The sequence below is a fragment of the Polyergus mexicanus genome, unplaced genomic scaffold, assembly GCF_030449975.1.
Source record: "Polyergus mexicanus isolate NDT 795.1 unplaced genomic scaffold, iyPolMexi1.0 SCAF_39, whole genome shotgun sequence".
Classification (NCBI taxonomy): Eukaryota; Metazoa; Arthropoda; class Insecta; order Hymenoptera; family Formicidae; genus Polyergus; species Polyergus mexicanus.
This window is the reverse complement of record NW_027223359.1, coordinates 17,580-31,394: the sequence shown is the minus strand read 5'-3', so window position 1 is coordinate 31,394 and position 13,815 is coordinate 17,580. Positions and strand designations below refer to the sequence as shown.

Sequence of the window (13,815 nt, the reverse complement as noted above, 5' to 3'; positions counted from 1 at the left end):
TGTATTTATTATAATACTTATTAAATATTGTGAATAGATAAAAGAGACGTTTGTTATATAAATATTTTTATTTTTTATTATTTTTGTCAATATTTGCATTTATAAGTTATTTTATACCTATCGCATATAATTGCATTTCAGCTCTATTATTGGTCCTACTTTGTGATTTTGTATCAAAGAGATCTCTCTCTCTCTCTTTTATATTTTATTCAATTGTATTCATTATTGTTAATTCCTTCTTTTGCATTTTTTTTTAATCTCCTAGATCTATATCTTTCCCACCTGCAATGATGTCGTACGATTATCCTCATCCAGTCTCGAGAACGTACCAATACAAAAAGGTATCGCAATCAATACGCAGAAATAAGCATGAATAATTAACTGTGAGAAATATATTATTCTCTTCGTATAACTATATCGCGAATTAAAAAAATATACTTACGTATAATTACACGCGGCTTAAAAGAGTTGATATTTATTTACATATGTAGCCCACGAGTGATTGTGTAACAAGTTTGCGTAGCTGCGTACCACGCGTTTCAATCCGAGCTCAAGTTCGCATTTATTAATTGCCAGTGATATACGAAAAATTTTTTTTTTTTGTCGCTGGCGGTAGACGATTATTTATCGAAGCGGTTTGGTGATCGCTAATTAAGTTCGTGTTATGTGGTAACATTGATACATTGATACAGAGATAAAAAATTGCAAAGTTTTAGACGCATGCAAAGAGCATATATAATAATTTACGCATTCTTTTACGATTTTATTTCTTGCGATACTCAGCATTCGACAAATCGATAGCCAGGTATTTGCCATGTAATTGACAAAGTCCTTAAATCAGGCACGATTTTTTTAGATCCTTCGTCATTCAACGCAATCAGGATTTTATTCTTTTTTTCACGATCATTCGACAGCTGGCACCGATAAGAAATCGATGCGGGGATATCAATCGCTAATTGATAAAATCATCGCTCGTTTATCTCGGCACCGCGGCAATATAAAGAGACTTTACTTTTGATGTATCTCCGTTTATTATAAATCGAAGATTTCTTTCGTGAATTAATACGAAGACAGAACGATAAAAAAAAATCACACCGCGCGTTCCTCGATTATGTTCCTTTGTGTCTCATGATTATGTAATAAATTAGCAATTGCTGATCGAAGACACGCGATGAGAGATGCCAAAAGATCGAGGTGCCAAAGTTTCTGCATGGCCGGTGTGCGAACGTTCGACGCAGTCGTCACATAATATTGATTAATAAAATATAACGTGTGTTTAACACCAGATAACGAAGCCGCTTTTGGAGAGGAAGAGACGAGCGCGTATAAATCGTTGCCTCGACGAACTTAAGGATCTCATGGTGGACGCTTTACAGGTAGGAATATTGCTTTTTACATTGCCAATATCATATAAATATTTTTCATTATTTAAAATATCAATATTGCATATTTATAATAACAGGCAATAACAAAATAATGTGCAAAATAAAATTTTATTACAGTTAAAAAATAATATAAATTAGAATAAAATTAAATAAGATATATACATATATATATATATATATATATATATATATATATACATTCAATTTTTTTAATAAACATATATGTATAAGATATACAAAAATGATATTTCTATATATATATATATATATATGGGTATATAGAGGCGAGTTCGCCTTCGGAAGATGGCGCAAGGGATAGGTCGAGCGTACAGAGGTGAAGTCAATTACGAGACTTCTTTTCTAAGTGTCAACAATACAAATATATTTACAGTATATTTTGTAACGGTTCACCTTTCCCGTACGCCGCGGATCAAGGCTCGCCGGTGCCAGGATTCGGGAGAAGGGGGAAACTCCAACTTACTTTACCTTCGGGTAATCGGTTTAAACAAGTCTGTTTATTACGAAAGATATTTAACACTCAAAGCTATGCGCGAAGCAACATGCGGGAACGGTGCGCGTACAGAGTTTCGTGCGTGAGCGGTTGTTATTCGCGTGCAAGCACGGTGCGGACAGGGTTTTGCGCGGGGAGCTCGGGAAGCGAGCGTTGCTCGAGCGGCCGTGTTCTGCATTCGCGGTGTTCGCATGCAACTAACCTACGATTATTATTTGTGGTACAGTACAGATCTTAAACACTACGGGGTGTCGCGGGGCCCTCAATGTAATTCCAACTGCCTGACTGCCTTATCCTTAAAAGGACGGGGTGTCGGCGTTCTCGGCGGTCTATCCTTAAAAGGACTGACGCTCCCGTAGTAGTTTGAGGGCCGTGGGGTGAAGATAGAAACGGCGCGACACTGGCGGGAATCCTAAGGTCTAATTAACTCTCTAGTTAAAAATCGCGGTATGTACAATGCGGTCTTATAATACGAACGGGTCGCGGTATATATATACAACCGGTGCTAGAATCTATTAGGGCGCGGAGGCCGGAGCGGTCTTACTGATTACGGTATAGGTACAACGGTATTACAATGTATCAGGTCGCGGTATATGTACAAAGCGGTACTAGAAGCTACTAGAACACGGAGACCAAAGCGGTCTTACGATACAAACGGGTCACGGTATATATGCAAACGGTCTTACGGTATAACGCGGTGCGAACTTATCGACTAGTAGGATGCGCCGTCCCAGCAACCGGGAAGCCCGGCCTAACTACGGGAAGCCCGTAGCCTGGTGTAACGCGGGATATCAGGATGCGCCGTCCCGGCAACCGGGAAGCCCGGCCTAACTACGGGAAGCCCGTAGCCCGGTGTAACGCGAGAGGTGGTTCAGGATCCGGAGAGTTGTACGTGACAGGAATCGGGATCGGGAACTGGTAACGCTATGCTCGCCGGAGCGCCTTATATACCGGCGGCCGGCCTCCCACTTACGCGAGTCGGCGCGTGGTGGGAGCGCGTGGTGGGGCGGCCCCACGGTGGGGCCGCAACACGGGTGTGGGAGTTTAGGGGCGCCATAGGCGCCGAGCCTCAAAATTTGCGGGCAGCTGGTCGGCCCGCGAGGCTGGTAACGGTATCGTTACAATTTACAGTTCTTAAATTACTAAGTTTAGGTGGCCCTGAAAAGGGCCGTTTATAGGCTAACGCTGAGGGCGTTTCCGCCAAGTGATACGTGGCTCAGTTCGGGTTATTTGGAGGGAACCGAGGTATGAGAGCGCGAGCACGGGAACGTGTTGAAGCGCTGGTGGAATCCCGGGTGGCGTGTAGCTGCGTTCCTCGCACGCTGCCTCCGTCTGCGTGGCCGTGTCCCGTGTGCTGGCTTCCCAATCACTGTCCGATTGTGTGGAGTTGTCAACCTGTGACAGGGGCTGGTACTGCGTACCCCTGTGCACTCGTGTGGCCGGCTGCGATTGAGTTCCGCAATCTCGATGTAAGATCGGCGAGGCTGCAAGCGGTGATAAGAGCTGTGGCGGCAGGCCCCACGGCGTTGAGGGTGACGTGTAGCGTCGTACCCGGACGTCCCACTGGCTTAGGAAGAAACGTGGAGGTCGGGTGTATTGCACCGGCGCCAGCTCAATCCGATGTAGTCTCCACTCTCGGTAGTCCGTGCACACTCGGTCGCCTGTAGATCCTAGAGTCCTTTCTTCCTCACAGGGTGGCTGCCGTCTAGTCCCGGGTGAAGTGGGAGGCAGCTGCGGTCGAGGAAGGCTCAAGTGGTCCTGCGGTAATACCAGAGGCAGCGTAGGCTGTCGCTATACCCAAAAGAATCCGTAAGCTCGGACTGACCATCGGGCAGGAGATCCTTTCCGCAGTCAGAGCGAGCCGCGAATCAAAATCTTCTCGCCGTACGCCGTCTTATAAACCCCACTCACTGGATTTTACTTGCTGGCGCCCACTCCCGCTCGTGGCCGCCTCACGACAAGTCTTCGTGGCTCGCGCGGTGCTCGCGCGCGGGTTTCACGTGCTCCGCGCGTGAGAATTCGTTCGCGTGTCTACCGGGTAGTTCGCTCGTTATTGTGGTGGTTTCTCGAACCGCCACATATATATATATATATATGTATATCTTATTTAATTTTAAATCAACTAAAAAAAAAAATTTTATTCTAATTTATATTATTTTCTAGCTACAATAAATTAAAATTTTATTTCGCATATTATTATTAATATGCAATTATTATTATTATTACTATTATTATTATTATTATTATTATTATTATTATTATTATTATTATTATATACATAGCAACTTTTTTATTTTCAAACATCTTTGAACAAATGTTTTATTTAAAATATAATGCTGCGAGTTATGCGTAAGATGTACTTTTAGATGTGACAGTACGTAACTTATATTACGCTTGCAGTTTTTTTTGCAAGTAGCGATTAACTTTCGCTCCGCGATCTGTCGTTCGAATCTTTCTCGCTGTCAAGATAAATTATTGTTTAACGGCGGGAAGTGGCGGGAAAAGGATTTCGGATGGCAACAATCTCGGATATCGATACGTGGCCCCTGCTTCAGCGAGCACGTGCTATGCTTTTTTTCTCCGTACGTCCCTCGCGAACCTTCTCTCGCGTTTCTCGCTCGACTCTATTTATGATACCGAGTGCCCTCCCTTCGCGCGTCACCGCTCCCTGCTGCAATTTTACGGATCGCGCCTAACAGGAAACACATTCTCCGGTCGCAACTACGCGTGCAGGCGATTTTGCTTTTAAATATTCTCTCAGATATCGTGGGAACCTACACCCGACGAACGAGTGTTAACGAAATGATATACAGTGTGTAGTCATGCGGATCACGCAACACGCTTTATTGGGTGATACCTGGGTGAAATTTAAATGTTTTCAATATTACCGTTTAATTTTTATTGCGCCCCAACGTCGCTTTCCGCTCGTTATTTTTACATTGCATGTTAAATGCCATCACACGATTCTCAGCCCACGATTCTGATAATACCGAACGCGATTTCCGGATAAGCGAGAGTAAGAATCATTTAACGCCATTTCAGAAAAGAGTCCCCTTCGTCACAAAATTTAAAATTTTGTTTGCAAAATATTTATACTTATTTAAAGGAATTTATGTATGAAAATTTTTATTTATTTCTATACTTTTACGTATGATTTACATTACGTATGATTTAGCATTAAACGCAAATTTAATATCAAAATGAAAATTCCAAATTGAACGTCGTTACATTTACCGTTAAAGATGCGAGGTGAGAATACGCCAAAGACTTGGATTTTAAGAAAGAATTCTGCCTCAAACGTCGATGCACAAACGCATAAAAGAGCGTATAAAAGAACGTCATAATGCGTTTCCTGTACATTAAATGTTAAGTGGTATCCTCTACAATGTGCTTCGCCATTGATGGTAATTTGTCGATACCGTCTTTCCGCACGAAACGATCGCGCGTGAAGACTTCTCCGTCGGCCATCGTTGCCATTGTACACATAATTCGCTGAATCAGCGTGAAAGGCACCGTTTGATTTCACCATGCTAATTATCCAACGGCACATTACCCGGTCCAATCGGCACGTTTCGTACAGCTTAATGTTCCCCGGCCGGATGCTATTCTTCTTCTTGTAACGGGGTCACTTTTCGCGAGTGCGTGGATAAACTCGGTCGGGATCAGGGCTCGTGAAAAGGTGAGACACACGAAAGATTTAGATATTGTCTTTATTTGCCTCTTTCGGCAATGGTCGATTTACAATAGTGAGCGCGCGGCGGCTGATGTAACGCGCTAGATATAATGCGCGTAGATTATTCGGCGCGCGATGTTCGATATATCGAACCGCTTACAATATTCGTAAAGCCGTGTTTATTTTGACGGTACGTGAAACGCGCAAGAAATTGGGCGCGGTCGGTCGGCGCGTGTACGGCAAGGCCGTGTTTATTTTGACGGCGCGCGAGATGCGCAAGAAATTGGGCGCGGTCGGTCGGCGCGTATACGGCAAGGCCGTGTTTATTTTGACGGCGCGCGGAATAGAATGAAATATTAGGCGGCAGGTATTTCGGCGCGATAATTATAATTCGCTAGTATTAATGTGGTCGCGGGATTAATCGCGTGTTCCCAGTGGTCGGGGACTGCGAGCGGAGATCGAGTACCCTCGACCGGGCGGAGAACTCTCCGTCCCTGCTTCCGTTCGCGGAATTGAGGATAGCGTGGCGGAGTCGAGAAAACTCGACGGGGCAGCGAACTCGCAAACCCACGGTCCGGCTAGCTGGAGCGGTCGAATGATAGACCGTAGTCGAGGAGAGCGGCGAACACTCCGCTCTCGTTGGGTCGGTCGGATTTGTGTCAGGAGTTCGGAGACTGCACGGAAGCCGAGAATGCTCGGCGGAGGCTGCGAACACGTCAACCTCACGTTCCGTCGTTGCTACGATTTTCAGGATCGGTTCTGGTATCTCGGAGCGTACTGCTCGAGCGGATTCAGGAATCGTTCTGGTCCCGAGATGCCGAAACGCTGTCTTCTTATACCCGAGCGTCTATCGGTAATTGCGTCGTTCGCCCCCGGGTGGGGATAACGACGCGTTGTTTTTCGGCGGGTAAATTACGGTAAACGCGTCGCTTCCCCTGGGCGAAACGACGCGGCGTTTCGGCGGGTGACGCTCGGGATCTTCCGGCAGCGCTCGGCTATGCTCGGTCTTCGGCGTAACGGCGGCCGTATAACGGCCGTATGGTTGTTTATCACAACCGCGGTGTTTGAGATATTAAAAAAGGGCGCTAGGCGCCTCTGCCACTGCCCGACTGGTGTTCGCCGGGCGGCAGACTTCCGGCTGGCTACGTGCCGGGTAACGATGGGGGGTGCATCGTTACATTCTTCTTCTTCTTCTTCTCGCAAAATGTCGCGGATCGTGAAGCATCGAGCTTCCGATGGTCAGGCGTCGTCGCGGTTACACGATATCCTTTTAACGAACATTCTGAATTGCTCCTTCTTTTTTCTAATGAGCATTCCGAATCGGATGTGACATAAAATACAATAAAATGCCCCGTAAGCGTCGCGAACCAGTAACGACGGCACTTTAGTAGAAATCTCTTCTAATCCGAAAAACTCGACGTTTCCCCTTCGTGGAATCGTTTCACGATACTTTTACGCGCCAAGGATCGGTGAAACTAATCTATAGGAGAAACGGAAGCGTTAACTTCCGTAGAGAGGCGCGAAATTATACAATCGACAAGCCGGACAAAGTATAACGACATTGTGCGCGTTATAGACAGTGCTAGATAATATTGAAATTATCTGGATAAAAATAGGATGAGATAAAATTTTATCTCAGATAAGAGATATTATTATCTAGATAAAGATAAGATAACGCAAATTGTTTCATCTAAATAATTATCTAGATAACAACAAATATTAGTTATAGATATTTTTTTTATAGTTTAAAAAAATAGCCAAAAAGGATTGATCAATAGAGTTATCAAACTTTCTTTTATAATATATCTAATTTTGCATCCTCAACACCTAATTTCAGTCATCTTGTTAAAATTATCAGGATTAATATTGATTATATCTTTTATTCTTTTGCCCTGATATTGCTTTCCTGTATCAACGGCGGATAATTATTTCCTTTTATTAATACTACTAAATTTTTTTTAACGCATATCCCATAAATGAAATATGAAACTAATTGATAAATCTGACAACATGCAATGGCTCGCAGACCGAGGGCGAGAACGTCAGCAAGCTGGAGAAGGCGGACATCCTCAAGTTGACGGTGCGTCATCTGCAGAAGCTGCAGGCCTCGCGATCCGCCGGATTATCGGCGACGATTGCGAGCGGCGACGAAATTTCCGCGGAGAGCCGCTGGCAATCTGGCTTTGGGCATTGCGCGACGGAGGCCTGCAGATTTCTGTCGTCGCTTCCAGGTGAAGTCGCGGAGAGGCTGGCGAGACACCTCGCAGCCGGTCTTCAAAGCCGGCAAACTAATTCATCGGTAATTATCGGTTCAATCTATAATTAGTACGATATAATTCGCGTGGAGAGAGCGGAGGAAGGAAGAGAGAAAGAAAAAAGGGAGGAGGTCGGGGGATCGGTTAATGAGGCGAAAGTTTTGGGAGCGGGCAGATACAATATCTTCCGCCGATTACGTCTCGTAAATTTGCGAGAGGATACGTCGCTATCGTTCGCTCGCTCGCGCGTAAAACTTTTAATCGAGGCACAAATTTTCGCAAATACAGTTACGCCGCGTAATTTAAAGTACGGTCCGGTGTTAATTGTTATTTCTGAGGATATAAATATTGAATAAGCCGCTTCATATGCGTTAAATTTATGTTGTTGCATAAACTTATGAGAAAGAGTCGCAACGTGTAATTTATTGCAATTATCGTAATTGTATTTTGTTGCTGCGACCAAGATTAAAAAAAGTGAAATTATGCATGCAGTAATGATTGTTATAATTAACATCAATTAATATTATTTATAAGCTTTCCCTATACTTTATATATTCAGGATGTAACAGAGCGCCCGTATCAGCAGTTTTTTGAGGAAACAAGGCATTTTCGTGAAGAATGTTTCATGCCAAAGTTATAGAGCTCTAAGTGGCGCATTATATAATAATATTAGTATAATCTTGAATATCACTTTGAATTTTTTAAATGGTACCCCCTATTTTTCATTACACATTCTCGTAGCTTACCTCGAGAGCTTTCCAAAACACTATAATGGAGTATTTTTTCATTAAGTACTTTTTGAATTATTTTTTATTTTAATCTGACATATTTTGATAGAAAAAATTAAATATCTCGTAACAATTATATTTTCTGGCCGTTAGATATTACGACCGTTTGTCGTGCATCGTTTCAATATAATTTTACTTTAATTAATATAATGCCAAATTATCAATCAAAATTAATTGATTGAAATTCTTATAATAATATAATATTATTTATAATAATATATAATTTATATATTAAAATAAAATTATTAAAACACATTTATATTTTAAATAATTTAATAGATCAATAATTTGGCTTTATATCAATTAAAGCAAAACTTTAATTGATGTGATAATATAGATAAATGGGCTATGAAAAATTAGAATAAAATCGGCGCAACATGAAAACAAGTTATTACTAATTTCATACAATTAATAAAATTAGTAGCGTCTTCGTCATTAAACAAATTAAATAAAATTTATCAATCGAAAAAAATATTTTATATTTTTTTCAAATTTTTGTTTTAATCTACAGGGTGATTCAAAACAACCTTCTGTCCTTACAATGTCATATACTTGACACTATTCTAAGACGATTTTTCCTTTGCCAAAATTTTTTTCGAGGCTTAGTTTTTAAATTATAAGCCAAAATAGTTAACGAATTACGGGCCGCGTACGCGAGGCAAGCAGGGGTGGCGCAACTCACCGTCCGATGCTGGTGATTACGTGAGGCGCTCGCTGCGATCAACTGTTTGCTACATACGATGGAGTGTATGTGTGAGAGAGAATGTATACGCGTATACACACACATACACATTCTCTCTCTCTCTCTCTCTCTCTCTCTCTCTTTCTCCCTCTCTGTCTCTTTTACACCCATCGTATGTAGCTGATCGCACACACGCACTTTCTTTCTCTCTTCTTTGTCTTTCTCTTTTATATCCATCGCGTATAGCAAACAGCTGATCGCACACACGCATTCTCTTTCTCTCTCTCTCTCTCTCTGTCTTTCTCTATTACATCCATCGCGTGTAGCAAACAGTTGATCGTACACATGCACTCTGTCTCTCTCTCTCTCTCTCTCTCTCTCTCTCTCTCTCTCTCTCACACACACACACACACACACACACACACACTAATTCTTACCTTTTATGTAGTAATTCGTTGCCCTCATACGACTCAATAAGTAATACTTCCGTATGATAGAACGAGTAACTAGCAAACTTCTTTCACTCATAAATTGTACCACTTATTGAACTTTTACGAATTAATCTACGCACTTTATCGACAAATTAAATTTATTAACGATTATAACGGTTAATCACAATCTACCGATTACTACCGATTAATTATTAAAATATCTCGAAGAAACGCGTTATTCGATGCGGAAACTGCGCGACGACAACAAGCAAGTTGTATCGGTACTAGCGTTGCCGGCATGCCGGCTGCCGGCTGCCGAACAACTGAATGTATCACATTACGCGTGATCGACGCGGACGCTATCATGTGTCCCGTGATCGGCTAAAGCCTCCGACATTGTAAATTCGATAGTTTCGAAAACATAAAACTATAAAATATGAAAATATAATGACGTATAATAACATCGTTTTTTTTTTAAATTCGGTTTATCGATAAAGTGCGCGGATTAATACGTAAAAGTTCGATAAGTGGTACAATTTGTGAGTGAAAAAAAGTTTGCTAGTTACTCGTATCACACGGAAATATTACTTATTGAGTCGTATAAGGACAACGAATCTCTACATACAAGGTAAGAGTCAGTGAGTGAGAAAGAGAGAATGTGTATTTGTATGTATACGCGTATACGTTCTCTCTCACACATACACCCCATGTAGCAAACAGTTAATCGCAGCGAGCGCCTCACGTAATCACCAGTATGGGACGGTGAGTCGCTCCGCTCCTGCCTGCCTTGTGTACGCGGTCCGTAATTCGTTAACTATTTTGGCTTATAATTTAAAAACTAAGCCTCGGAAAAAATTTTGGCAAAGAAAAAATCGTCTTAGAATAGTGTCAAGTATATGACATTGTAAGGACAGAAGGTTGTTTTGAATCACCCTGTATATCTTAAATTGTACGTGTAATATATTTTAATGCATATTGAAACCTAGGAAAAGTTATTTTATTTAATCTAGCTCATCCATTTTGAGGTAACGGATCTATCTACAATCTACAATCTACAAATTCGCATCTACATTCGCATTTACAATCTACAAATCTACTAATCCGTTGCCTCGAAATAAAATTAAGTTTCACTCACCGGCACTGATGCGCAACAGCGGAGTCGTTGGTCTTGAGGCTACGTTGTCTGTAACATACAAATATAAAGTCCAAATTATAGCAGCGTCCAAAATATAATTAATATTTTTCGTGCGGAATATTTTATATCCGATGCGTACAATAATAAAAAGCTCTATATAATAAATATGGAACAATTTTATAAATTATGAAAAAAACATTTTTTTCAAATAGAAACTTTTATAGAATTTATATCAAAATCTTTCTTTCTAATTTTCTCTTGTTTACTTCATTTAAATAATGAGACCGAATTAATGCATGAACGCGATTTTTAACTGATATACAAATAATAAATATTTACCCTAGGGTTGCTCCGCTGATGCAGGATACCTCTCCTAGGCCTCCTCCTCCTCTCAAAATGTCAAGGTCGCTACGTTGATCTGTAACATGCAAATAGAAGATCCAAATTGTAGCAGCACTCAAAATAATTAATATTTAAAAAATTTATTATGCGCATTGAATTTTATATTCGATGCATGTAATAATAAGCAGATGAATAAAATAAATTTATAAATTTTGAAAAAGACTACTAATAACTCTAATAATAACTCTCATACAATATAAAAATTATAATTTCAAAATAGAAACAAGATTATAACTTTCATATAAAATCTTTTTCTCTAATTCTCTCTTGTTTAAATCATAAATAAATCATCGATAAAAAATCAAATTAATATATCACGCGATTTAATTGCTTAATTTAAATTGCACGTACGTAATGAATAAATAATTAGTATACAAATAAAAAATTACTCACGACAAGGTTGTTCCGTCGTTGCCCGATGCCTCTCCTAGGCCTCCTCCTCCTCTCAGATTGATTTACACACGCGATACTTAAACGGCACTCCCGTACTTTTATTAAAAGATTACTTCCGCACTTGTACGCGCGATACTTTGAACGACACTCCCGCACTTTCGAATTTCGGTACGATCGAACCTCGCTTCACGTGAGAATCACACTTCGAGTCGACAAGTCGGGAATTCACCGATTACTTCGAGCAAAGGTTAAGCGGAAGCGGAAGAAGACGAAATCGATCGATGGAATAATCGCGAATGGGGTTCGCTCGACTCTTGACCCGCGCCTGCTCCCATCGAGGGCCGACTAGAACATCGTTAGGAACGATTTCATACGAACCACCAAGTCTCTATCATACAGACTGAGCCGGGTTTATCGTAAGGCTGGTAGACGGGTCGAGAATGAAGATACCCACCTTCTACGTGCTAACAATCTAGCATTTCGAAAGCGGGAGATCAACTTCTCTAGCGAGCGAAAATCGAACCTAATTAGAACAGCCGACTCCTCAGAGCCAAGCATGTTAGTATTTCTACAATGTGCTGTTAGACGGTACAAGAGAAGGGACCCATTAACGACGATTCCAAAGCGATCGACCGAACTCTAACCGATTCGGGCCGAACCGTTTGTCGGAGCAGAACGTGCTCTCAATAGCCGATTCTCGAACCGAAGTTCAAGATTAACCGCGCGAACATGCATTTATACTATGCACGAACATACATTGCTACGCGGCCGGCATTCATCTCAGCCGCGATACTGAGGCGTTTTAACGTTGCGCCTACATTAATATATTAAATTTATTAATACATAAATATTTATATAATATATAATATTAATATAATATTAATATTAACTGATATTAATATAAAATTAATTATATTAATAGGTATTAATATATTAATAATTGCAACGCTGAGAGACATCCCATTTAGTCGGCAACAAAGTATGATCCTCGGTGACAATCGTGAAAACGAGATAAAAGTCCAACGCGAAGACGCGACGACGCGAAAACGCGATACCGCGACAACGCGACGCATCGTTGCTCGTACGGCACGATGACGGCAACGACGACGCACTAATGTGCGTTCAACGCACAAATGCGCGTGCCACATATGAGCCATTGTGCGACTCGTGGCAATGCTGTGTCGACACGCGACGCGAAAGACGCGAAAGCCGTCCGCGACACAATGACGGTGCCGACGACGCGACAAGCCATCCGTGGCACGATGACAGCACCAACGATACGACGAGCCGTCCGCGGCACGATGACAGCAACGACGACGCTGGGTACTTGGTTTTCCCTTCACAGTAAACCTTGAGGACGCTTAGGACCTTAAGGCATACCGTCCAGGTACTCCAAGCCACTCCACCACGTCAAGGTGTACCCATTTCGGGGGTTATTTTATACAATATATAATTTTCTAACGACGATGTCTCGCGCTCTACTACCTTATTGTTCGAGTGTCGCCGTGCGATTGATAGGCTATAATAGTGTCGTGCTAATGTTTACGCCGCCAAGGCCGAAAACGATGTTATTGATAATTTGCAGCCGAATATCTTGCGTACTATAACGTATATCGCGAAATATTAAATCGTATAAGTATTATAAATTATTTACTTAATAAACGATTAATAATATTACGGAGCTTATCGTTAATTACTCGGACGGATGCAATTCGACTATTTTATCGCGCGTTCTCGATCCGAATCATATTTAAATCGTCGAAAAGTTAAACGATAAAGTATCGGACAAAATATTATTAAATTTGAAATATTTTTAAAGAAATAATTATTGCTTATAAAGGAAGAAAAAGATCACGACAAAACAATAAATTACAATTTTGATTCCTGTCATTTCGACTCTTGGTTAAACGTATATCACGCGAAATACGCGCTTCGAAGTTTATCGTTGCGATATAATTATGTATTATTTAAGATATATAAGATAAAAAATAATTAATTTTATTTATCGAATTAAATTATTTTCCGATACTTTTTGCGATTTCGTTTAGAAAAGGAATTTGATAATGTCTCGCGCTCTACTACCTACTCTCTTTCTTTCACTTTCATGCTCCCACGAAATCTTTCGATCCGACATGCACAAGAGGTGCACAAGAATGCACG

At 41.2% G+C, this 13,815-nt stretch overlaps 1 protein-coding gene across 1 annotated transcript; it reads left to right on the top strand.

Moving 5' to 3' along the window:
- The first annotated feature begins 287 nt into the window (after nucleotides 1–287).
- On the top strand, nucleotides 288–11,274 carry LOC138943786 (enhancer of split mgamma protein-like). The gene is made up of 4 exons (XM_070314725.1): nucleotides 288–341; nucleotides 1,287–1,376; nucleotides 7,596–7,868; nucleotides 11,205–11,274. Exons 1-4 carry the CDS (start codon nucleotides 288–290, stop codon nucleotides 11,235–11,237), a joined length of 450 nt encoding a protein of 149 aa, XP_070170826.1. The 3' UTR covers nucleotides 11,238–11,274.
- Nucleotides 11,275–13,815: the final 2,541 nt, after the last annotated feature.

Excerpts from the sequence above, each read along its gene's own strand:
- LOC138943786 (XM_070314725.1), top strand. The coding sequence starts at position 288 with ATGATGTCGTACGATTATCCTCATCCAGTCTCGAGAACGTACCAATAC. Across the intron at positions 1,377-7,595 it reads TCATGGTGGACGCTTTACAG|ACCGAGGGCGAGAACGTCAG; the intron begins GTAGGAATATTG and ends AATGGCTCGCAG. Across the intron at positions 7,869-11,204 it reads GCCGGCAAACTAATTCATCG|GGTTGCTCCGCTGATGCAGG; the intron begins GTAATTATCGGT and ends TATTTACCCTAG.